The following is a 25,118-nucleotide window of genomic DNA, read 5'->3' on the forward strand; positions in this document are numbered from 1 at the left end:
TAGGTGGCCTTTGCAGAAAATTTTAATTTATTTGCAAGCAGAAAGAAATCAGAAATGAGAGAGGGAGAGAATAGATGTGTTAAGGCCTCTAGTCATTGCAAACCAACTCCAAATGCATGTGGCACCATGTGCATTTGGCGTACTTGGGTACTGGAGATTTGAACCTGGGTCCTTCGGTTTAGCAGGCAAGTGCCTTAACCTTTAAGCCAACTCTCCAGCCCAGAATTTTTTTTGTTTTGTTTTGTTTTTGGTATTTTGTTGGTTTGTTTTTCAAGGTAGGGTGTCACTCTAGCCCAGGCTGACCTGGAATTCACTATGTGTCTCAGGGTGGCCTCGAACTCATGGCGATTCTCCTACCTCTGCCTCCCGAGTGCTGGGATTAAAGGCGTGCACCACCATGCCCTGCTCAGAATTGGTTTTTTTGTGACAAGGTCTCCCGTGTAGCCCAGCTTGAAGTCATGATTTTCCTGCCTCTGACATGTACCAACTATGCCCAGCTCCACAGAAAATTTCAAATTCCTGGTTCTACTGCGCACCAGGACCGCCCGTCCCGGGTCCATCAGCCAGTGGCAGTGCTCTCGCTTGACAGGCCTGGCCCGACCTGCAGCTCTGCTCCGTGCTGCTGGAATGACTTCCTGCAGGTAAGTTGGGAGGATGTGTGCTGCTGGCATCTGCCACAACGGGCAGGCAGGACAGGGGCTCAGGGCAGTGGCACCTCTTGGCCCTCCCACCGTCTGCTGTGTCCTAAAGCCTGCTCTCTGGCTGCCCAACAGGTAACAGTGGGACTAGAAGAGATGGTGACCTTGATGACCTTCCAGAGCTGGGTCCTCTGCCCCCACCCCCCATGCCCTCCGCCTGCCCACTGTGCTCCAGTAGCCATTCTCCACTGCCGGAGGTTGCACACATCAGTCATGAGCTAGGAACGGAGAGGAGGTTAAGCAGAAGACAGGAGCTGGAATGTGGGAGAAAGTTAAAAATAGGAGACAGTTGAGCCCTGAGCGAGGAAGGACAGGCTTGGACGGCAGTGATGGCTGCCGGCTTGGAGATTGGCTCATGCCTCTTCTCCCTGCACTGAATGGGAAGAGGTTGCCCTTGGCCTTGGGAGATGCCTTAGTTGTTCCCCTGTATCCAGTGCTCTGAGATGCCAGAGCTGGGGGTGGGGACCAAGAGTCTAGATTGGATGGGTCTGTGATCCTGGACCTACCAGCTGCCAGTTGCCCTAGGCCCTCTCCTGGCACCACCACTTCCTGCTGCATTTTCTCCCCTGTCCTTCCGCCCCCTCACTCCTCTTCCCTCCTCCCTCCTCTTTCTTCTTGTCATTCTGACCCAGAGGACTCCCAACGCTAGATCAGTTCCCCATGGGCCTCTCCTTGTTCCCCGGGCTGACTGTCACCAGAGTGAGGAATCCAGGAACAGGCTTCAGAGTCACATTTAGGCTTCTAGACAGTGATGGGGTGGGGTCCATCCCAGCCTGACTCAGTGCCCTCCCACCCCGGGCCCAGTGGAGCAAAGGTGGGAGTCAGACAGGTCAAGAGGCTTTCTGAAGTCCGGCAGTTGGGAAGTGGGGCCCCCCAGGCACATTGAATTCTGCTGGCTGGAAGCCAGAGGAGGGGCACAATGTCTTTGTTGGGATATGGAGGAAGGGAGGGCCTGGCTTCCCGTGGGTCCGTTTCCTCACTGAGCATGGGAAACTACACCCTTCCTTCTGCTTCCCGAACGTCTTCAGTGCTCACTTCCCACCTTCTACACTGAACTTGCCACGTTCTTGGGTCAGGGGACGCGAGTCATTTACAGAGAGAATAGACACAGGTTGGTGTGAGCTCTGTGGAAGCCCAGGATGTGATCTTTAATCTTTAATATGGGCTCCTGGCCCTGCCTCCCCACCCCTAGCCCAGATGACGTATGTACAGGATACTGAGGGACCTAGGGTCCTGGCCAGGCAAGTGCAGCCCCGACTCCTCCCTGAAGACTGCCAGGGTGGGGCAGGAGGATGCAGACAGCTGGGAACCAGGGTGGACTGGTCACAGGGAGTCTCGTGTTCCCCACATCCCTTCCAGAGACACGCGGACCCATGCAGACATGCCCATGTGCGCAGAGGCACTCACGACCGTGCAGAGGTGTGGACCCACGTGTCTGTGTCCAGGTGCACTGCCGCTGTGTGTACTTGTACCGCCCAGTGATCGAAGCGTCAAGGTGTTCCAGCAACAGTGCCGGACCATGTCCTTCTGCTCTGCTTCCACTAGAAGGGCCGGCCTTAGGGACACCCACTCAGCTCTGTCACGAGGGCAGTCCCAGCTGGAGCTCAGTGCTGAGGACCCCCTTGTAGCTGACGCTCTGCAGCCATCCCAAAGGCTGTCAATGGGTCCTAAGCCCCAGCTTGTCACTGGGGAGGTTCAGATAAACAGAGCCATTTTTCTCCACGATCCCTCCTCAAAGATGCCCCAGAAACAGGACTCAAACTAGGATGTTCAGAAACTCCTGTGGAGCCTGAGTGAGGTACCTCAGGGAGGAGGGCTCGATTCATTTGTGGCTTTCATCCATAAGGTAGAGAATGTCCCTATCATGGCCTGATAGCTGGCTTTTGGAGCATGGAGCCAGAGTGCCTCAATCCCACACAAGTCATGAATGAACGCCATGGCCGGGCTGTGTGGGAGGCTTGACCTGGCTCCCCAGGCTAGGCCACAGCAGGGAACAGAGGACAGATGGGGGAACATCTGTGAAGTTACTTCTCAGCCCTGGAGTTGGGGGTTGATGGGGCCTTGAAGACTTCTACACACCTAGGATCATCCATGAGACCTGTCCTTTCCTGACTTTCTATTATATCACAGGCACTGACCCTGGGGGCACTGGGCCACCTCTGGCCCTCCCTACCTAAAAGTCTTCCTGGGAAGATGGGCTGTCCTAGAATTGCCAGGTCATACCAGGGGGCACCTGAACCCTGAGACAGCCCCAGAGTCACCCTTCTTGAAAGGGTGGGAAGGTGCCATTTTACTTCAGGGACTACTTTTTCTAGACCCCCAAATATATATGCCTGGCAGGGACAGGAGGTCACTTGTCTGGGACATGGTGTCTCTGTGCCCACAGGCTAGGCTGTGGGTACAGGACAGGCAGCTCTGGTTTGAATCAGCACACGTACTTCTTCCAAGGTGGGTGCGGCAGGGCAAGCAGGGATGCCCAGTCCCTGCCTGGGTTCAGTGACAGGATTCCTGGTGTGAGCCTCCTGGGGAGGTCACAAGGCCTCAGGACCTCCAAGACTCTCCTGGAAGTGTCCAAAATGTCCTACAACTGCCCTGGCCTCAGCACCCCCAAGGTTACATTCATCAGTTAAGATTAAAAAAAAAAAAGATGATGTCAGCCCCTTCCTTCTAGGTCCCAGAGAACTATGACCCTGGTCCCATATGCCTGGTTTCGATTAGGGACCACCTGGCCGTGTCCGCTGGTGGCTGCCTGCCCCCCACCCCACCCCACCCCACCGGGCACCCCTTGAGCTGCAGCAGTCTGTAATGAGGAAGCTCCGTTCACACGGGAGACGGCGTGCAAGGCCAAAGCTGCGAGAGGTGGAGCGGGGACCAGGAAGGCAATGCCCTCCAGGCAGATCCACCCAGGTGGCCTGAAGGGCAGGGCCACAGCCCCTGCCCGCAACCCCTGTGCAGCCAGGAGTTGATGGGTTTGGATCTGGAAGACATTTGCACGGCGCCTCCCTCCGTGGCGGGGTGGGGGGCAGCCTCGTAGTTCAGGGCTGAGACGGTGAGTGCCAGGCTCGGAGGGAGCAGGGTGGCACTTAGGCCCCTCCGGACCTGGAATGGAGAGGGGTCATCAGGGAAGGATATGAGACTGGGTCCTGAGGGAGAGCCCCCCTGCGGGGGACCTCCCAGGAGATCAGCGCTGGACCCTCCCTGGAGGCAGCGAGTCACCGGCTGGCCAGGAGAGGGTCTGGCGGAGGTCAGACAGCACAGCGGTGACATGGCAGACAAAACAGATGGGACAAAGAGGGAGGCCCCTTCCCAGGGGAGTGGGGTTTGCGGGGCGCAGCCCCAGGACTCGGCCGTAGGAAGGGCAGCAGAAGATGGACCGGGTCCCAAGAGGCAGGGCGGGCAGGAGGGAGGGGCAGAGCAGACGAAGGACTTGCTTCCCGGGCTTGCGGGCCGGGCTGCGGGAAATCGGTCCCAGCTCCCAGTCAACAGAATGCGAGGGCACGAATGGGATGGAGACAAGGACAGCGGGAGGGATGACGTGGCCGGCATCACACTGCCCCCTGCTGGGTCGGGTCATACCTTCCTCTGCGGATGTTTCTTCAGAAGCCAAGGAAAGGACAGACAAAGAAAGCAGAAAAGAAGCCCTCTGAGTCTCCCCTCTCTTAAAGAACTGCCTTTCATCCCCCGGAGACACGGAGAGGCCAGGGTCTCTGGGGACAGCGAGCAAGACCAAGGGAGGTCTAGCTACCCCCGATGGGCCCAAGGGTCAAGTCCTGCCTTTGCCACCATCTTGCCATGTGTCCTGTGGCTTCAGGTTGTTTCAGTGCTCATAAAGGGTTTAGATCCCACCTGAGACTCCTAAGGAGGTCATGGGTGAAGTGCAGGTCTGGGGACTAGGGGACATGCACCCAGATTCAGGCAGGCCCTGCCCACCTTCACTCTGGGGTGCAGTGAAACATAGACAGGCCCTGAAGGCAGGGTTGTTAAAGTGAAATCTGGTTTTTAAATGTGAGCAAGTAATTGTTTTAAATGCTTGAACAAGACCCTGTGGGCGAGCTTGGCCCAGTGATGAATGAGCTAACCTCTCATGGAAGCCCCTCAGTGACCCCCGCCTCCCTCAGGACACAGGGAGCATCTAGGTGGTGGTGTGTTTCTTACTTAAATCCCCAGCCCGTGCCGCCCAGGACGATGGCCGCGACCAGGACAGCTCCAGCGATAGAGCCAATGATGATGTTGGTACCGCTGGGACCTGAGGAGGAGGGCAGGGCTCGGTTAGCAGGGACAGCCAGGGAGAACGGGCGATACAGACCACATGCTGGCTAGTTCCAGCCTCACCTTTGTATCGCTCGGTCTCCCCGGTGGGCGGGGATGTGGGCAGGGGGTTGTGGATACTGCAGTCTTTGCCTGTCCAGTCGGGCTGACAGATGCACTTCCCTTCGTTGCTGCACACCTGTAGGCGAGGTGGGGTGAGCAAAGCCATACCCTTGTGTAAACCTCTCCCAGGGTGGGTGGCATGTCCTGCCTCCAGGCACCCACCCCATGGTGGGAGCATATCCGGCGTTCCCCGCTGCCTGGACAGGTGCTGAAGTTGAACGCCGAGGCTGGCAGGCAGCGGTGGTCCAGGCACAGCATGTTGGGCCCGCAGGCTGTGCCATCCTCCACATAGCTCAGGTCCGAGCCATCGGCCAGCTGTACATGGCCTCCCCTGGGCAGAGATTGGAGAGCCAACCTCAATCACTGTCCCTTGGCCCCCATCACAGCTGCCACCTCTCTTCCCCAGCCGTGGGCCCAGCCAACACCTGCAGTCCAGCTCCTTGCCCTGGTGGTAGAAGGTGACACTGCTGATGTCTCCCCCCAGGTCACCCAGCCGAGGAGCTCCAGAGATGTTGACACAGAGGAGGAAACCACAGAGCACGTCCCTGTTGGGACACACAGGGACAGTGAGCCTGCATTTCACCTCGGATCCAAGTACTGCACCAATGTGCTGGCTCACCCTGGGCCTCACAGGCCCCTCCTGGAGCTTGCTGCCCCTTTGAAGCGTCATCTATTCCAGAGCTGGGGACACCCCATAAGTAGGTGCCTTGGCTACTCACTGTTTATTGCACTGGACCCAGCTGGACCCCTTGCGCCCACAGTTTCCACGCTCCGTCCCCTCCACGTTAAGCTTCTCATAGCAGAAACGATCAGCAGCCACTGGAGGTAGATGATGCCAGGCATCACCCCACATGTGCCAAAGCCCACCCTGGAACCCCGGGCCCGCAGCTTCCATACTCTGGCCTGAGCCCAGGTCAGCCGGGTGCTTGAGGTCTTCAGGAGCCACACATTTGGAGGAGGGCATATACAGCCAGAAGCTGTCCCTCCCTGGTTCTCCACTCTGGGTCCTCTAGATCTGCTCTGACACTCAACCAGACTCACCGTGGCCCCAGAGGGCCTGGCACTGTCGGTCCCGGGTTTTGCAGCGACCTCCATAGCAGCGACCCTGAGAGACCAATGAGAGGCAAGGGATGGAGACACTGGGGGCCAGAGTGGAGATGAGACTGAACTGAATCTGGAGGGTTAGAGGCCCCCCCAACCTTGTACCTGCTCATGATCACAGTAGTACCCATCCAGCTTGTGTAGGTTAGGGGGACACTGTGGAGAGAGGGGGTCCAGCTGAGCAGAGCAAGACTGAGCTGAGACGCACCCAGGGAGGAATGCAGTGTGCCCAAGGCCACGCCAAGTGGGGGCTCAATTTACAGGGTTCTTCCACATTAGGGGCAAGGGGTCTGTTTGGCGAATTTGATCATATAAATTCATGAATCTTGTAGCAGCTTTCCAACCTTTAGTTGTGTGCACCCAATTATGCCTGGCACCTAATTAATACTTAGTAGATTGTAACACTCTCATTATCCATTCTGATCCCTAGCATACTAGACACTGTGCCAGGCGTGGGGTGTGCTAGCCAGACTATAAATGCTGGGTTAATGATGGAAAGAAGAGAGAACCCTGAGGCTGGTTGTGGTGGATGTGGCCAGCTGTGAAACAGATTAGAGGTAGGGGATGGCTCCCCCCCCCACCCCCGGGGATTCCCAGACCTGGCTTGAGTCCCCGGTGCAGGTTTCTGCGATGTCGCATTCATTCACCGCTTCTCTGCAGGAGACACCTCGAGGCTCGTACTAGGGGAGGCATGTGTTCCTCGACTCAGGCAGGATGAGTATTTCCTGGGGGCACCCGACGCTCCTTCCCTGAACCCAGTCCCCTACGCCTGTTTCTCCTTTATTGTAACCTTTTAGCTGCTCCCCGCCCCCAATATCCCTTTGTGGCCTCGCACCCAGCCCTAACCACCACGTCCCATTTATGCTTTCTTCTTCGCCGCAGGCCCGGTCTGTAGTCGTGCCCCGTTCCCCCCCCCCTCTTGTTTGATGGGGTCCGATCGTCATCCCTCGGTCCAGACCTCGGCTCCGCCTTACCTTGCAGCGGCGACAGCAGAGCCCGTCGCTGCACATGGCGTCGTGAGTCAGGGTGCATTTCTTGCAGCAGTTGCCGCCCGCGCGGCTGCACTCCTGGGGGTCACAAAGGGAAGCAGGGGAGGCGGGAGAGCTCCAGTCCTGCCCACCCACTCGGACCCGCGCACCCCCAGCCCGCCCGGGCCCCTCACCTGCACCGAGCCGCAGTCGCACTCCTCCCCCGCCTCCACGAAGCCGTTCCCGCATTCTGGGGGATCCAGGAGCTGCACGGGGAGGGGAGTTCTGGAGTCTGGCCCGGAACCTACCCCACGCCCCCTGCTCCCCCTGTTGTCGGACCCGGGACCGGTACCTTAAGGGGCTTGTTGAAAAGGCAGCTCCCGCCGCCCTCCTGCAGAAACTGGTTGTACTCGTCGATGCTGCAGCGCGAGAACTTGCGAGGCAGGTAGAACCTGCGCGGGGGGACCGTGCTGCTGAGCCCCCTCCAGCCCTTCCCCTCGTCCCCGGCCGAGGCCAGGGAGACACTTGGTCACCTTCGCGAAGAGGCTGAGGATCAGCCCCGGGGATGCAGTCCTCGGGCCTGCCCATCAAGGCCCAGAGTGGGAGCGTTCGGGACCAAATGTGCTTCTGCACGCAGCTCGGGCGCCACCTAGTGTACACGATGCACACTGCGCTCTGGCCAGTATGAATGTCCCAACAGGTATTAGGAGCTCTGGGCCTCTTAGAGCTTCTGGTCTAGACTGTCCCTTGCCCAAGACCCTCTCTCCCAGTCTATCCCCAGGAACTCACCCAGTGTCCTCCATGATGCAGCCTAGCCAGATGTCTGGACACTTGCAGTCCCCTGAAAGGTGATTAGAAGGGAATGAGACGTAACCCTTCTTTTTTTTTTTTCCACTTTATTTTTTTCTTTATTTATTTGAGAGAGAGAGAGACATAGGCAGGGAGACAGACAGAGAGAGAATGGGCCCACCAGGGCCTCCAGCCACTGAAAACGAACTCCAGATGCGTGGGCCCCTTTGTGCATCTGGTTTACATGGGTCCTGGAGAATTGAACCTGGGTCTTTGGGCTTTGCAGGCAAGTGCCTTAATCACTAAGCCATTTCTCCAGCACCACCCCTTTTTTTAAAAAAAAACATTTTGTTGGGCTGGAGGGATGGCTTAGTGGTTAACACCTGCAAAACCAAAGGACCCAGGTTTGATTCCCCAGGACCCATGTTACCCAGATGCACAAGGGGGCACATGCATATGGAGTTTGTTTGCAGTGGCTGGAGGCCTTGGTGGGCCCATTCTCTCTCTCTCTCTCACCCTTCTGTCAAATAAAAAATAAATAAATAAAACTAAAATATTAAAAAAAACACATTTTGTTCAGGACTGGAACAATGGCTTAGCAGTTAAGGCACTTGCCTGGAAAGCCAAAGGACCCAGGTTCGATTCCCCAGGACCTACATAAGCCATATGCACAAGGTGGCACATGTGTTTGGAGTCCATTTGCAGTGGCTGGGAAGCTCTGGCACATCCATTCTTTCTCTATATATGCCTCTTTCTCTTTCTCAAATTAAAAAATAAAATAAAATAAAAAGTTAGCTGGGTGTAGTGGCTCATACCTTTAATCCCAGCACTTGGGAGACAGAGGTAAGAGGATTGCCATGAGTTAAAGACCATCTTGAAACTACATAGTGAATTCCAGGTCAGTGTTGGCTAGAGTGAGACCCTCAAGAAACAAGCAAAAAAAAAAAAAAAAAAAAAAAAAAGAGGGCTCCAGCCACTACAAACGAACTCCAGATTCATGTGCCACCTTGTGCACCTGACTTTACGTGGGTACTGGAGAATCGAACCTGGGTCCTTAGGCTTCACAGACAATCGCCTTAACTGCTAAGCTATCTCTCCAGTGCCCCTTCTTTACTTCTAAAGGCACTGGATGTGTCTGGGTTAACTAGGGTGCCGCAGGGTCCGTACCTGCTGAGCTGCGGTGTTTGTTCCACATCATGCCCAGATTCTGTCCCAGTGTCTGGGCCAGGGTCACTGCCATCGCACCCATGTTGCCGTACTAGGGTTGGGGAAGACCGAGCACAAAGATGTCTACACCCTCTCAATAACCATGCCTTGTCAGCCCCTTCTCAACACCCCCATGGCCCCCCTGCTTACCTCATTCACACCCCCACCCCGAGATGAGGAGCAGATGCCCCCCACATAGGCTGCCCCACTGCTGGAGCTCTGGAATGTCCTGCCCCTGGAAGGGAGAGAGTTGTCAGGATGACATCCTATTCTGCCTGTGGGGGGTCCCTGGGCTATAAGGGGCTCTGGGTGCTCCTGCTTTGAGTCCTTCCTTACGAAGGTAGGCGTTAGCCTTCCTCTCAGCCTGTTGTCCTCAGGCTAGCCCCCACCCTCTTTGGGGTCATTGCCCCTAAGCCAATCCAGAGGCTCCTATTAAGTCAGCCCTGATTTCCAGGCCCTTTTATTCGATTTTTCCCTTCCTGGGTCCCTGACTAAAGGGAGGTGGGGACAGACAAAAAGCCTCCAAGACTAGGGCAAGGGGCACAGCCTAAGGTGCAAGGGATGCCCAGCTGGTGCATGTGGCACTGAGCAGGTGGCAGAGGCAAGGCAAGCCCCACCCTCAGACCCCAACTCTGAGGAGCTCCTGTCACAGGCAGTGAGCACAGCGGCTGTCAGCAGAGGCTGACGGGTGCACGGGCTGGGAACTCACGAGAAGAGGTGGGTGGCGTCACTGGGCTCAGGCAGACCCTCCCGCCGGTAGACCATGAGCCGGGCTAGGGTCTCCAGGAGGTCATCCTGCACCTGGATCTTGTCCCCATCTGCCCATGTTTCCATGGCAACCAGCACAATGCGGGTGTTGAGCTGCTCCTTGTATATCTGAGTCCAGAGGGGAGAAGATGAGGGAGACTGGAAGGGGGGGGTTCTTAATCTGTCCCTCCACGAAGTGGGGGTCAGAGACTGATAGTGACCCTTGGATAAGTGGCATGGGGAAGGAGGATGGAGAGAGGGCAGGAAAGGGAATTACTCACCACATCTGCCAGGTTCACCACAGACTTGGCAAAGTTGCTGGTAAGGACCACAGACTGTCGCATCTGCTCGAACTGGGAAGAAAGGAAAGGGGCAGGGGGCAGGACTCTCTCAGAGTCTCTCCTCCCAGGGTCCCCCTCAGCCTGGGAACTTACCAGCTGGTGGTCATTGATCACAATCAGCTCCACATACTTGGTCTCACTGTGCACTGTGGGGTGGCCTCTGCGGACCTGGAGGGTGGATGGGTGGGCACTCGGAATCAGTCTCCTCCACGTCAGGCCTCATGGCCATGCTATGGACAAACTTGTGGGGATGGTCTGGATGCCCCAGCCAGGCATGGTACCAGCCCCACTGGCAAGAGGACCCATCCCTCCCAGCCAGGGAATGGGTCAGAGGATACATAGCCTCCATGGACCTGAGTGGGGACTTGTGCAGAGACCGGTGTGAGGAAGGAGTTGAGGTCACTTCCTAGAAATGATTCCCCAGCCCCAGCCACCTGGTTCTGAGCCCTCCTCCACGCCACTTTGAGTGAGGGGTGACCTGCCCTGGACCACAGCCCGAGGTCTGTGGGGGCCCCATACCTGCCTTTTCCTTCTCAGCCTTGGCCTGGTGGGAGAGGAAGACTGGGCAGGAGCTGCAAACAAGCAACCTGTGGGAAACAGCAGGTGAGGGGAGCCCAGACACCCCAACCCCAACCCCTTTCCCCTCCCTTACCTGGCTCCCGGCATCCGAAGGGGACTGGGAGGAGAGGGGTCCGGTAAATGAGGTGGGGAAGGGGTCCCTGTAATGAGGGGAATTAGTTCTTGGGGAGCCAACCAAGGATGCTCTGGGCCCAGTTGTGGGGAAGCTCCAGCCCTCCCCTCCACCCCACCCTGGGGTGACCCAGAACTGGCCAGAGCTCCCATGTCGGATCTGATCTCCCAGATGCTCAGATTCCGGGGTCAAGACCTGAGGGCACCCTGAGAGACAGGGGCAAAGGACACTGGAGCCCAGTTGGGAGGTCATTTGGGGGACAGAGGGGACATTGGAGCTGGGGACACAGGAGGCAGGAACCAGAGCTGGGGTCACCGAGGAAGACAATGAGGCTGAGGTTACTGTGGAAGAGGCCACAGCTGTTGGGGACACAAGCAGGGCCATCAGGGGGAATGTCAAAGGTCTGAGCAGGGCTTACCTGGGGGACTCCCCAAGGTCCAGCCATCTCCTGGGGCTCCACGATGTAAGTCAGGTTCCCATCAGAGAAAACTCCACTGTGGAGGAAGAGGCCCAGCTCCTCACCATCCCAGGCCAGGCCCGGGCCGCCTCGCCTCCCAGCCCCCTCCATACTCACTGCAGCCCCTCGCAAGTGGAGAGCGCGGCAAAGGAGTGTGGGTTGCCCCGAAGTTTCCCATGGTAGTAGCAGTGGTCCCCGGCCCCCTGTAGAGCAGCAGAACAGTGAGCAGAACCCCATGCTTGGGCGTGGAGGCAGGGGGATGGTGCAGGGGGTCACAGTCCCTGGAGTACCATGGTCTCTGCAGTCTTCAGCCTGAGGGGGCTGCTGATTTCCTGTGTTACCCCGAGCAAGTTCCTACCTGTTTCACCTACCTATAAAAAAAGACGTGGTGGCACACGCCTTTAATCTCAGCACCTGGGAGGCAGAGGTAGGAGGATCGCCTGAGTGTGAGGCCAGCCTGAGAATACAGAGTGAATTCCAGGTCAGCCTGGACTAGAGTGAGATCCTACCTCAAACACACACACACACACACCACAAAGACATTGGTGTGGGGCTGGGGAGATGACTCAGCTGTTAGAGGCACTTGCTTGCAAAGCCTTCCAGCCTGGGTTTGATTCCCCAGTACCCACATAAAGCCCAACAAAGTGGCATATGCACCTGGAGTTTTTTTGCAGTGGCTGGTGACCTACCTGCTCCCCCAAAATAAATAAATTTTAAAAAAGAAAAAGACATGGGCTGCATTGGAGAATGGCTCCGTGGTTAAGGTGCTTGCCTGCAGAGCTAAGCAACCCTAATTTGATTCCCCTGTACTCACATAAAGCCAGATGCACAAAGTGGTGCATGTATCTGCGGTTTGTTTGCAGTAGCTGGAGGCCCTGGCACACCCATTCTCTCTGTCTCTCTTCTAGCTCTCTCTGCTTGCAAATAAATAAATAATTAATTGAAAAAAAAAAAAAAGACACTGGCTGGTAAGGGATCTCAGACATCTTTGAGACCAATAGCTAGCTATTCATGATGACATACCTGCTATGTGGCAGGCCCTGTTTTGAGCACTTAGCACATAGCATCTCATTTAATTGCTGACTGCTGTGGACTTCTCCCCGAGCCCTACACACGATCTCACTTGAGGCCACATGTGCGCTGCGGCTGAGGAATTGTGACAGCGTGGGATCTCCTGGCCACGCTCATGGGTCACAGGGAACCAGCAGCACCTGCTGCTCCCAATTCTGCTTCCTGCAGAATTACTTGTGCTCCAGTTACTGAACAGGCTGAGGGGGGCCAGCTATTTATAGATACTCATTCATCTTTGTTCATCTTTGTTCAGGCTTCAGGGCCTCCAGGGCCAGGACCCCAGTGTAGCAGACAGTTGGGAATCCCAGGACAAAAGGCAGGAGGAGGCATTTCATGCTGGAGGGGCAGCACTGGGGTAGAGCCCCCGCCTTGGGTGTGCTCCGTTCCAGGTTTGGTCCCCAGCATGCCCGCCCCCCCTCCATTCAGGAAAAGAGAAGGACATTTTTCCCACTGATCTATTCAAAAAGGTTCTGGGGGACATGATCTGACATGACACAATGAGAGCCATATTTGTGCCTCCTCATCCTGACAGTAAATCCTAGAGCCACCAAGGTGGGGGAGGAAGGGTCTCCTGGGGCTAAATCTTCCTCTACCTGGCACCTGCCCCTCCATTTTATTTATTTGTTTGTTTGTTTATTTTGCATTTTCGAGGTAGGGTCTTGTTCTAGCCCAGGCTAACCAGGAATTAGTATCAAGCTGGCCTTGAACTCACCGCGATCCTCCTACCTCAGCCTCCCAAGTGCTGGGATTAAAGGCATGTACTACCATGCCTGGCTTATCCCTCCATTACAAAAAAAAAAAAAAAAAAAAATCAGTTCTTTTGTGAACCAACCTTCATATAATGCCAGGCCAGTCCTCTGTCTACCACTGATTAGTCCCCTCAGTCCTGTCCCTGTATCTGTGACCACCACAGAAATACCACCTCCATCCTAACCCCCCCCCCCCCGTCCCCTTCCAAAGTACTCACGGTACTGTGCTGGGTTGGCCCTTCCCGGCTGAAGTGGCGCTCCACGTACTTTGAGGAGAGGAGGTGACTGAAATAGACAAGGGTCAGTCAGGGTCACTGGTGAGGCCAGGTCCCACCCCAGCTCAGGATCCAGTACCCCCCCTCAGCAGGCAAGGCCACTGTCCCCCTCCCAGCTCCAGGCCACACTCACTGGTTCAGCTCCAGATCCAGTGTGAAGTTCGAGTTGAAGGCTGGAATGACGAAACTCACCTGGGCCAGGTGCACAGGCTGGTGTGGAGGAGGCAGAGAAGAATCAGTCTAGGAGGCCTGAAGGCTTGGGGACCCCACCAAGGCTCTGGGATGGGGCAACCCGGACCCAGTGGCTGAGGGACCCTCTCATTGAGGGTCCTCGTCTTCTAAGACTCATTCCTTTCCTGGGGACAGCTGTTGATTTCTGGACACGTCCCACCCAGGGCCAAGGCACCTTCTGCTTTCAGGTGGCCTTCTGGGTCAGTTTCATTGAGCAGCAGGGTCAGGAAAGGGCAGGCTCCGCTGGGCGTGGCGGCGCACGCCTTTAATCCCAGCACTGTTCGCGGCCATCCTGAGACTACATAGTGAATTCCAGGTCAGCCTGAGCTTGAGTGAGACCCTACCTCGAGCTCCCCCAACAAAAAAGGGCAGGCTCCTAGTGCCAGGCCCTCCCTGCTGTTGGCAGGGCCACCTCAGACTCAGTGAGACCAAGGGCAGGCTCCAGACATATCATGGGAGAAAGACCCAGACCAGTTGTGAACGGGGTGTGGGGAGCAGACCCCCGCTTCCTGTCCCCAACCTGGATCGACATAGGAAAGCTGGGAACACGCGTGGAGCAGGTGGGATTCCCCACTAGACTCTGGATACTGGTGCCACCCTGCCAGGTGGAAAGGATGGGGCTCCTGCACCCCCAAACCCATTGCCCTCTACCTTGCCCAAAGCAGCTCATCTTTAATATTTCAATCCCATGGTTAATTTTTAACCATGGAAGTTTTCCTGATAAATTTTTCAGAGGGGCATATGCATGGGGCTGGAAAGCTCCAGGTTGCCATGGGAACGGACTAGGCCTGAGCAAAATGGCTGCCCTCTCTGCCTGGATGCCCAGCTGCTTGAAAAGGGGCGTGGGGGCTACGGGGAGGCATCTGAGGCTGGAGGAAAAGTCCCACCTAAGAGCAAAAGTCAGCTCGGCTTGGCTTGGAGTGTTGGTGGTGGGGGAGGGGCTGGCCTGCGTTATAACTACCCTCGGGGACACGGGGAGCCCTGGCCCCATCCCAAGCTGGCATCTAGACTCTGGTTCTGCAAAAGACCTGGGAGCCCAGGGGAGGCCTGAGTGGGGAGTGGGGAGGGCGCCCAGTGGCTAGAGACTGGGAAAGGCTGAGCTGAGCATCAGCCACCAGGGCAAGCGCTGTCACTGTGCCCTGTGGGTGAGAGTGTCCGCTCCCTGCCTGGCTTCTGTGGTGACAGACAGCTTGCAAGAAGGAAGGGAGTCGTGGCGTTGAGGTCATGGGTCCTGCAGCCCGTGCCTACTTGTGTATTCTGTCCTGTAATAATGATGGATCCTTTCTGAGAGCCACTCAGGTGCCCCACACTGGTCTGGAACTTTCCCAAATCCTGCCATATTTGATCTTCCCACCAATGCTGTGGACTAGATGCTATTGTCCTTCCCAGCTGACAGATGGGGACTGAAGGAAGGACAGGCTGACTAACTGGCACAAGGTCATGCAACTGGGAAGTGGGAGGGCCTGGTGTAGTAGTCGTGTATGCCTGTAATCACAGCACTGGAGATGCTGAGGCAGGAGGACCATGAGTTCCAGGTCAGCCCGGGTGGTGGACTGGACCCTGTCTCAAAAAAAAAAAAAAAAAAGTGGAAAGTTTGATATTTAATTCTTCTTTATATGTATTTATTTTATTTTTACTTAGTTAAGAGAGGGAAAGAGGCAGAGAGAAAGAGAATGGGCACGACAGGGCTTCCAGCCAGTGCAACTGAACTCCAGATGCATGCACCTCCTTGTGTATCTGGCTTACGTGGGTCCTGAGGAATCGAACCGAGATCCTTTGGCTTTGCAGGCAAACACGTTATCGGCTAAGCCATCTCTCTAGCCCTGTTTTTTTTTTTTTTAATTTTTATTTATTTGAGAGCGACAGATACAGAGAGAAAGACAGGTAGAGGGAGACAGAGAATGGGCGCGCCAGGGCTTCCAGCCTCTGCAAACGAACTCCAGACGCGTGCGCCCCCTTGTGCATCTGGCTAACGTGGGACCTGGGGAACCGAGCCTCGAACCGGGGTCCTTAGGCTTCACAGGCAAGCGCTTAACCGCTAAGCCATCTCTCCAGCCCTTGTTTTGTTTTTTGAGGTAGGATTTCACTTCATCTTAGGGTGGCCTTGAACTCACAGTGATCCTCCTACCCCTGCCTCCAGAGTGCTGTGATTAAAGGCATGCGCCACCACGTCGCCTGGCTTGATATTTAATTCTAAGAAATCTACTTCCAGGGCCCCCATCACAAAGATGAAGAAAGATGGAAGTGTGCCCAGGTCCACGGGAAGCTCTGGACGAGTAGCTAAGGCAGGGCAAAGGGCCAGAACCTGGGTAAGAAGACAGGCCTGTGAGCCCCAAGGACAAAGATTTACCCCATCCCAGGCTGCCCAAGGCTCCAAGCTCCATCCTGAGCCCCTAAAGCATCGATCAGACTCAAAAATAGAAAGTCAAGGGTAAGGCGTCCCTGCTTCCCCCGCCCCCTAGCCTGGACCAGATTGCTTTGCCCTCCCCCTTGGCCTAGCCTGACTCTGTGTACCCATCCCCAGCTCCACCTGGGCATCTCTGCCCTCCCCTCCCCTCCTGCTTGTCCTGTCTGCTTCCACGTTGGTTGTCTGGAGAAGCAGCTTGCCCAGATCTCCTGCCCTGATTCTTTTGTCTTAGGCCACATAGCCTTAGGGAGAATCCAGCAACCTTTCTGGACCTCAGGTTTTCCCTCTGAAAAAGGTAAGGCTGAAAGCACTTCCCAGGCTAGGAGGCTGGTTTCTGTGGTGGTCAGGCTGGCATCCACTCTGGGACAGCTGGGGCAGACGAGGGGAAGTGCTGGATGCAGCAGGGCTGTCGCCCTGCAGCTGGTTAGAATGAGCTACAGGACAGGATGCCCTTCCGGGGAGACACGGGGCTCAAGCCAGAGAATACCTGGGGCAGAGCAAGGGCAGTCACTGGCTGGGCCTGAGAGGCCAGGAGGGACTTGGGGTCACTGAAAAGTGGCGGGAGGTGGTGGGACACCCAGGTTCGAAGAGGCAATCCCAGTTCCACTGCCTCCCAGGGCTGGGAGGGGCTCCGCTGGCTCTAGGGCCCACGACCTCCAGCCAGTGTTTGGCCAATGCTGTCCTTGCTAAGCCCGGTCCTCAGTCCAAGTTCTGCTTCTTCCCATTACCCTTAGACCCTGGGACCTTGCAGGTCACAGTACCACCTGGTCACCTCGGTCTTCCTGTCTCAGCACTGCTCAGAATGGCAGGGTGTGACCCCACGCCCCGCACTTACCTCAGCTCTCCTCCCTCACATGCTCATTTGATCGCAACCTGCCAGGGCCACCAGGTCTTCAGGGAGAAACGCTGAGCAGGTGACAGGCTCAGGGCCATGCTGGGGATGTGGCAGGCCAGGTCTCACCCTTGTTCTGAAGGTTATGTCTGTCACAGCAGCTGTGGTACCCTGGCAGTGACCGCCCCCTGTCCTTTTACTCAACTCTTCCCTGTCATTGATACTCTTCCCGTCCATGCTGGACCCTAGCAGATACAGGGTACAGAGAAGGTGCCACCACATACCCAGAAGCCCGGCCTGTCCCCCAAACCTGCAGAATCCACGTGGTGGTAGGGAGGGGAAAAGTATTGTTGGGATTCTGCAGTGCCCCCGAGAACCTGAGTCTGCAGAGTCCTGCTCCCCACAACCTCGCCAAGCACCCCGCACTCCACTCTTGTCTACAGAATCAGCCCCTGCCAAGTCCCACGGAGCCTGCTTGGCCTCTAAGCACCCAGTGTGTGTATGTGTTTTTAATTACCACGAATCATCTTGGTGACCATTAATCCTCTGGAACAAGGGTTACTATATCGCAGCAGAAAGCCTGAGAAGTTGCTTAGACCCAAGCCTCAGTTTCCCCATTGGTAAAAAGGGATGTCGTGAGGCGGACTTGAAGCTCTGCTTAATGCTGCCATTATCAGAAGGAGCAGTCGTCATGACGTGGAGAAGGAGCTGCATGACCTATAAGCTGAATGAGTCTTTGAGGAACGAGATAAAAGACTCCCTTGGGTCAGCTCATTGACAAGGATGGCAGTGCATGCAGGTTTTGCGCTCCAGATCTGAGTGGGCTGGTGTGATTTCCCTGGGAGGGGTCTCTCCTTCACCTCTGGGCTTGGAGACACCCCCCATATTTTTGGGTTTGGTGGTGACAAACAGGGGAGGAGCCAGAGGTGGGCTCTTCTCCGCTTGGGGGGCCCCCTCACCCGGGACCCTACCGCAGCTCCCAGTACCTCCCAGCGAGGCTCGAAGGCTCCGTCAACAGGGCAGCAGATTCCAGACAATGAGAACTGCTGCTCACCTTCCGCCCTCCCTCTCCCCCTTCCTTCGTACTTTCCTTCTTTTGTTTGTTTTTATTTTTATTTTTTTGAGGTAGAGTCTCACTTTATCCCAGGCTGTCCCGGAATTCACTATGTATGTAGTCTCACACTGGCCTTGAACTCACAGTGATCCGCCTACCTCTGACTCCCAAGTGCTGGGATTAAAGGTGTGTGCTACCATGCCCAGCTTCTTCCTTCCTTTTTTCATTTATGTATTTTCAAGCAGAGAAAGAAAAAATGAGAATGGGGGTGTCACAGTCTCCAGCCACTGCAAATGAGTTCCAGACACATATGCCACCTTGTGCATCTGGCTTTATGTGGGTCCTGGGGTATCAAACCCAGGTCCTTAGGCTTTTCAGGCAAGCACCTTAATCATTGAGCCATCTCTCCAGCCCTCTTTTGTTCTTTTGAGGCAGGGTCTCATTGTAGGCCAGGCTGACCTGGAACTCACTCTGTAGCCCAGGCTGCCCTCAAACTCACAGTGGTTCTCCTACCTCAGCCTTCTGAGTGCTAGGATTAAAGGCAGGAGCCACCATGCCTGACTTAGTGGCACAAAATTTTTATTTTGTTTTGTTTTCAAGGTAGGGTCTCATTCTAACTCAGGCTGACCTGGAATTCACTATACAATCTCAGGGTGACCTCAAACTCATGGTGATCCTCCTACCTCTGCCTCCCAAGTGCTGGGATTAAAGGTGTGCACCACCACACCTAGCGTGGCACAAATTTTTGATGATGAGATTTAACCTACATTTCTGAGGAAAGAGTCATCTCCTTCCAGGGTCAGCAGTCCCTCTGGGGACAGACACTAGCCAGCTGGGCTCCTCTAGGCAGCCAGGAGGGTGTTTGGGTGAGGCCAAGCCCACAGGCCAGTCTTGTGGGGGGACTCCAAATACAAACCCACCCAGGTTGGTCTTCCCTAGCCCCATCTAGAGCAGGACAGCTAACTCCCAAACACCCTGACCCTGGCCTCCAGCCACCAGGCCTTTTTGGTGAGGTTCCGCTCCCTGAGCCCCAGACAGAGCTGTGCTGAGACTGGATTCAGCAACCATCACAGCATGGCCTGAGAGGGGTCCCCATGCCTATCTCGTACAGGCTAGAGGCTGAGCCTCAGCTGCTAGTCCCCTACTCTGGGGCAGAAAACACACTCCACTACTTTCAGCAAATGCTGCCCGTGGCAGCTTTCAGCAAGTGACCCGGCCGGGGACCCCTACTTCTGCTCACTGCCTGCCTTCTTCTTGGTTCCCGAGGAGTTTGGGCATGATCCCTCAGAGCCAGGCATGATCTACAAACCAGCTTTGTGAGAATTAGAAAAGGTGACCCTCAGGACACAAGGCAGCCTGACAGATTTCAGTCCCCTGCCTTTCTGCTTGGCCTGTGTGCCCTTGTGTGGTGAATAGCCATCCAACTTTACACCATGGCTCTCGTGTCCTCCCGCCTGGCCCCTCAGCCGCAGGCTCCTTGGAACCATAGCTGTCTAAACTTCCAGAAGCTCCTCTGGATCACAGGCCCAATTTACTTCCAAACTGGGGAGAAGATGGGAGTTGAGAATCTTGGCAAAGAGAGGACCCCAAGTCTCTCTTTGTTACAACTCTGAGAGAGCGGCCGGTAGTGCGCTGGCCGCGCGCTGCTCTTCATACCAACTGGGCCACTAAAGTGCCGCACGACGTGGGGTGGCCGTTTCACCTGTCTGAGCCCCTGCCCCCATCTGTAAAATGGAATTCGAGCCCAGAGATGAGGATTAAGTAGATTCAGACACTTAAAGGTAGAAGAGTGTCTGCCCAGCAAGGGCCCAGGAAATGATGACCTCTGGCCTCTAATTCCTTCCTAGCCATATTCCTTTCCTTCTGTCCTACCAGTAGCGCGGGCACAGGCAGTCACTGAGCTTCGGTCCCTAGGGAGCAACGGTGGGAGGGAGGGAGAGGGTTTTTCAATGAACCTCTTGGGCATGCCATGTTGTTTCCTCTGCCTGTCTCTCATCTTTGCTCTGGGTGGTTGGGGTTGTCACACCCCCCCCAAAAAAAAAAAATCAAACCCAGAGGTCCCTGAAGGCAGAATTGTGCAGTGGGAAGTACTTTGGACTTGGAGAAAATTACTCCCAGCTCCACTGCTTAAGAACTGATTTGATTTTGGGCAAGTTGCTTAACCTCTCTGAGCCTGTGCTGGTTCATCTGCAAAATGAGGCAGACAGGGCTGGAGAGATGGCTTAGTGGTGAAGCGCTTGCCTGTGAAGCCTAAGGACCCCGGTTCAAGGCCCGATTCCCCAGGACCCACGTTAGCCAGATGCACAAGGGGCGCACGCATCTGGAGTTTGTTTGCAGTGGCTAGAGGCCCTGGCGTGCCCATTATCTCTCTCTCTCTGCCTCTTCCTCTCTCTGTCTGTTGTTCTCAAATAAATAAATAAAAATAAACAAAAAAAAATGAGGCAGACAGAAGGTATCTGACTATATGGCCTTGTGGGCATGAAGTGATGAGATGTGCACACGAAGCTCGGTGGAGGGCCTGGCCCACAGCATTGGCAGCTCTCTCCTTCACCACCTGGACAGATCCTTTGCCTAAGGTGAAACTGAGGCAGGGGGAACGCAGGGCTTACACCAACTCCCCTGGGAAGGCTGCATGAGGTCTTGGGGGGAAGTCTCAGTGCTAGACAGATGCCCACTGGAGGTCCACAGAACCTCCACTTCGCCTCTGCCCCTCAGATGCCCCTAAAGTGTGTTTGGACTTAGTCACTTCAATATAACCACTTTATTTTTATTTATTTGTTTTGAGAGAGAGAAAGAGGCAAGGCAGGGGTGGGGGAGAGGGGAGGATGGGCACACCAGGGCCTCCAGGCACTGCAAATGAATTTCAGACACATGCTCCATCCAACTTGCGCATCTGGCTTACGTGGGTATTGGGAAATCGAACCTGGGTCCTTAGGCTTTGTAGGCAAGTGCCTTAATCCCTAAACCATCGCTCCAGCCCAATATCTCCACTTTAATATGTCACACAAACGCCACCCACTCATTCAGTAGAACACTCAAAGAACCCCTCCAGCCCAGCTTCACTTCAACTATCTCCACCTCCCCGCACAGCCCAGGCCCCTCCTACCCAGCGGGAGCTTCCACTTTTCAGCTCTACCAGCCCCCATGTTTTTCCTCAACTATTCCTCGATTCCGGGGCGGTAGCATCCCTCCCCCAGTCTGCGCGTCCTCTAGAGTGCAAGCCAGAGTCCCAGTGGTCAGGCGGGGTGGAGGCCACTGTGGGGTGTGCAGTTCACCGAAAACTGGACTAGGAACCCAAGAGCAGCCTGGACACACCATCCCTGTGCATGGGACCAACCCCATCCAGCTGCCTGGCCAGGTGCTAAAGCTGGTCTCTACCCCACACCCTACCCAGTAAGCAAGCGGCGCGCCAGCTCAGAACCATTAGCCCCCTCCCCTTCCTCCCCAAGATGCTGCCCTGAGTGATGGTCCATCCATTATGCATGCTCCTTCCTGCTCCGCTCCATTTCTCAAGAATTCCCCACCCCTGCACCACCCCACTTCCCCTCCCCCACCTAAGGGCTTTTAACCAAGTGCATTAGGCAGGGCCAGATGCCAGTCTCACATATGTCTGTAACGTTAGCCTCCGTTTCCCTCCTTCCCCCTCTGCCCATCCCAATTTACCTCCCACTACTTCCAGCTGCCCAAACTTCTCAGACTTCGTCTGCACCCCTCCTCTGAGTTTCTCCCCTACACCTCCTATTTCTGCCAGGCCTTAGCCACCCAGCCCTCTGCTGCCCCCTTGGCCTGGCTAACTTTCAGCTTTAAGCTCCTGGAGAGTTGAGGCCTCCTGAATGAATATTCCATCTAGATGATTATTATTCACATGATATTAATTAATTATTAATTGCAATTAATCTCTTTCATTCCTAACCTTCCTCGGGGAGGCAGGAGGGGCCTGGTGGCCAAAAGGGACAGAGCACAGGTAGAGCTGGCATTTGCAAAGGAGCTCAGGGCCTCAAACCATTTTCCAAGGCCCACCTTTAGCTAGGGCAGGAAGAACAAGCCTGTTTAGGTACAGGGGAAACTGAGGCAGGAGCAAGTACTAAATGGTTTCAAGAAAGCCCACCGAGAGTGGCCTGAGTGGGCATCTTGGGAGTCCCAATCCCTGACTGGTCACCTAGCTGCTTGTTGCTGGCTCCCACCTTGAAACATCACCACTAGTTCTCTTAAGACAGCGGGGCTGGTGGAAAGGCTGACCACGCCAGGGTTCCTGAATGTGGAGGGTGGGGGTGGGTGGCGGGGGTCCACAATTATGGGAGGAGCCTGGATCTGGGCAGGCCCAGCGTTCCTGCTGATGGGCTCCAGCCTGACCCGATGGCCCATTGCCCAAAAAGGGGAAGCTGCCAGATACAATCACAGCCTCAGCTGGCAGCGTCCAAACCCTGACTACTTTGGGTGGACTCGCGTGGGCCGGGAGGCCTGCCCCTAACCCCCCTGACCTCACCACCCAGTCCCACTCACCGGACCCCCTGGAGGCTCCTGGCGGACCCTAGTGTCCAGCTGCTGTTTTAGGACCTCGCCCCCGGAGCTCTTCCCTACCAGACGGCTGGGTTCTGTGACCTCGGGGCCCTCCGGGTTCCCCATTTGGGCTGAGCTCCTCCAGCGCAGAGCTCCGCTGAGACCTGGGGCCCCAAGACCTAAGGAGACAAAGCCGTAGCTGCAGGCGGACAACCCTCCCTAGGGCACGAGATTTGGGGGCCCGGTGGGCACACCCCACAGACCGCCCCCCACTCAGTTGTGTCCCTTGGTGCGGGAAGAGGGGCGTACGAGAAGGTCTGCCTGCCCTACAGCGGGAAGAGCCTCGTGGGGAGAGGGCCAGGCGCTTCCAGCAGTCACGACTGCCCCCCCTCCAAGCACGTCCCCAGCCCGCAGAGACCCGCAGAGAGAGTCGGCCAGGCAGTGGCAGGGGGATGGCCGCGGTGGGGCCGGGCGGATCCGGACAGGTGGGCGGACGCACCTTCCCTCCTCTCCCGCTCCCCCATCCTCCCGCGCTCGGGGACCAGCTGTCACCCCGGAGCACTGCAGGAAAATGTGGCTGCAGCAGAAATCGCCTGCCCGCAAAAGCCCGGGGACGCGGGCCGGGCAGGGGCACCGGGGGTCACTCACCGGGCGAGGGCAGCAGTAGCAGCAGCGCCGCGAACGCCCAGCACCGCAGCCGCCTCATGGTTCGTTCATAATCCTCCGGGTCCGGGGGCTGCGGCTGAGCGGCGCGGCGGAGGGAGGAGGGAGGAGGGAGGAGGGAGGAGGGCGGGGGCGGGGAGGCGCCGGCGGCGGGCCGGGCGGGGGTCGCAGGCTGGGGGCGGCGGGGAGGCGCCCAGGCTCACCGCGCTCCGGCCGCGGCCATCCCCGGCGGGCCGGTGGGGCAGGGTTAAGAGCGGAGCCCCGAGCACGTGAGCCGAGGACCCGCCCCGCGTCCCCCCCCCCCCCAGTCCGACCGGCCAGGGGCCACCTCCTCCGGAAGACAAAAGAGGCGCTGCCAGGGGGTGGGGTGGAGAGCGACCCCTTCCCAGACCTGCTTGGAATCGGGCAGGTGCAAGGCCGGGGTGCACCCTGTTCCCATCCCACGGACCCTCCTCGGTCATCTGCCCGTAGATGCGCAGGGGGAGGGAGGCGGGGTGAAGAGGGTTCCCGGGCACTGACAGGTGATGCCCAGTCTAGACCCGGTGCGGGGGCGTGGCTGTTGAGCCCTGTTCACCCTCCCTCCGCACCCCCGTGTTGCTCTCAGTAGCAGGGACCCCAGCTCCAGGCTGTGGTACCTGGGAAGGTAGAGGCTGGAGTAGGGGGCAGAGGTCTTTTAGGGAACATTTTGTTCAGTGTGCCTTCTCTGGGACTCTTGGTCACCGGTGGCGGGTTACTGAAGTCCTCCCACGCCCTGCTGTCTAAACCCATCTCCTAGGCTGCCTTTCCTGGCCAAGATGCGCCTGCCTATTCCTCTGGGTCCCTTAGGTAGAGCGCCCAATCCTTTATTTTTATTTGGAAGAGAGAGAAGGGACGGGAGGAGAGGGAAAGAGAGAGAGGGAATGGGCGCGCCAGGACCTCTAGCCACTTCAAACTCCAGATGCATGTGCCATCTTGGGTTATGTGGGTTCTGAGGAACCGAATCTGAGTCCCTTGGCTTTAACCGCTAAGCCATCTCTCCAACCCCCAATCCGTTTTTCTTAAATACTCCATGTTGTTTAGCTGCTGTTGGCACGATGCTTGTGCCTTTCCCGTACCTGTCTGGACGTTTAAGCAGCAGACACCTCTGGAGACCACCAAACCTTGCTCTCTGGTCACACTGGACTGCCCGGTCTGCAAAATACTCTACCTCCCAGCCCACCTCCCCACCTGTGTCCCTCAACCCAGTTGTTGGGCTTCTGAACAAGATGAACACCATCAGGCACTGGCACTTCCAGCTTGTGCCAGGGCTCCTGAGAACCCAGCACCTGTGGTGAGCTGTGATGCAAAGAGGTAAGCCTCATCCTGACCTCCCAAGGTCAGCACTGGGGACACGACAGGTCACCGGGGAACAAAAGCGAGGCAGGGAACCCCTTCTTGGGTCCTTTGTTTCCCTAGGACCTCTGCTAGGGACTGGGGAGCTGCCTCCAACTTGTGACAGCACCCCCCCCCATCTCTATTTTAGGCCCAGAAGAGGTGAGAAGGCGATTTCCCAGGAGGCACTGACATCAATGCTGGGAACGAGGTGACTTCTCCCCTTCTTCAACCACCTGCCATTCCAGCCCAGATGCTCGCCAAAGCTGAGCCAATCCATTCTAAACTAGGAATATCTTAACCTCCAGGATATCAAGTTGGGGGGAGGGCATCCTGGGATGAGGTGTCCCCTGGTAACTCATTCCCCCAGGATGGAGAGATTGTGTTCCCAGGTGGATACCTGAGGCTCCAAGAAGCTACATGAGCTTCTCAAAGTCATACAGCAGCTCAGTGGGAGGCCTGTCCCAAATGCCAGCCTCACCTCTACCTCTATGTGGGGCTAGAGGGACTGGTACATTTGATTTCTCACCACCCCCAAATGACTTGGCACCTCAGACCCCAGAGTGACGGTCCTGCCCATCTTGCTGCCCACCAACAAGTTCTGATGGATCAGGAAT

At 56.4% G+C, this 25,118-nt stretch overlaps 1 protein-coding gene across 5 annotated transcripts; it reads right to left on the minus strand.

The window, feature by feature from the left end:
- Window positions 1-1,810: 1,810 nt before the first annotated feature.
- Adam11 (ADAM metallopeptidase domain 11) lies at window positions 1,811-23,256 on the minus strand. 5 transcript variants are annotated; one of them, XM_045158373.1, is made up of 27 exons: window positions 23,137-23,256; window positions 22,492-22,667; window positions 13,598-13,674; window positions 13,408-13,474; window positions 11,487-11,572; window positions 11,331-11,406; window positions 10,874-10,940; window positions 10,741-10,793; window positions 10,315-10,389; window positions 10,162-10,233; window positions 9,843-10,009; window positions 9,284-9,368; window positions 9,095-9,185; window positions 7,928-7,979; window positions 7,491-7,590; window positions 7,333-7,404; window positions 7,145-7,237; window positions 6,770-6,850; window positions 6,276-6,326; window positions 6,111-6,174; window positions 5,789-5,888; window positions 5,495-5,614; window positions 5,232-5,400; window positions 5,031-5,145; window positions 4,854-4,944; window positions 4,275-4,292; window positions 1,811-3,797 (listed from the first exon to the last, which is right to left on the minus strand). In XM_045158373.1, the coding sequence occupies exons 1-27, from the start codon at window positions 23,192-23,194 to the stop codon at window positions 3,782-3,784; spliced, it is 2,292 nt and encodes a 763-aa protein (XP_045014308.1). In that variant the 5' UTR covers window positions 23,195-23,256; the 3' UTR covers window positions 1,811-3,781. The 5 variants fall into 5 exon arrangements, with proteins under 5 accessions (XP_045014308.1, XP_004655368.2, XP_045014309.1 ...); XM_004655311.2 differs by having other exon boundaries at window positions 10,741-10,808; XM_045158374.1 differs by lacking the exon at window positions 5,495-5,614 and having other exon boundaries at window positions 10,741-10,808.
- Between the last annotated feature and the right edge of the window lie 1,862 nt (window positions 23,257-25,118).

Source organism: Jaculus jaculus, chromosome 9, assembly GCF_020740685.1.
Source record: "Jaculus jaculus isolate mJacJac1 chromosome 9, mJacJac1.mat.Y.cur, whole genome shotgun sequence".
NCBI classification, from domain to species: Eukaryota; Metazoa; Chordata; class Mammalia; order Rodentia; family Dipodidae; genus Jaculus; species Jaculus jaculus.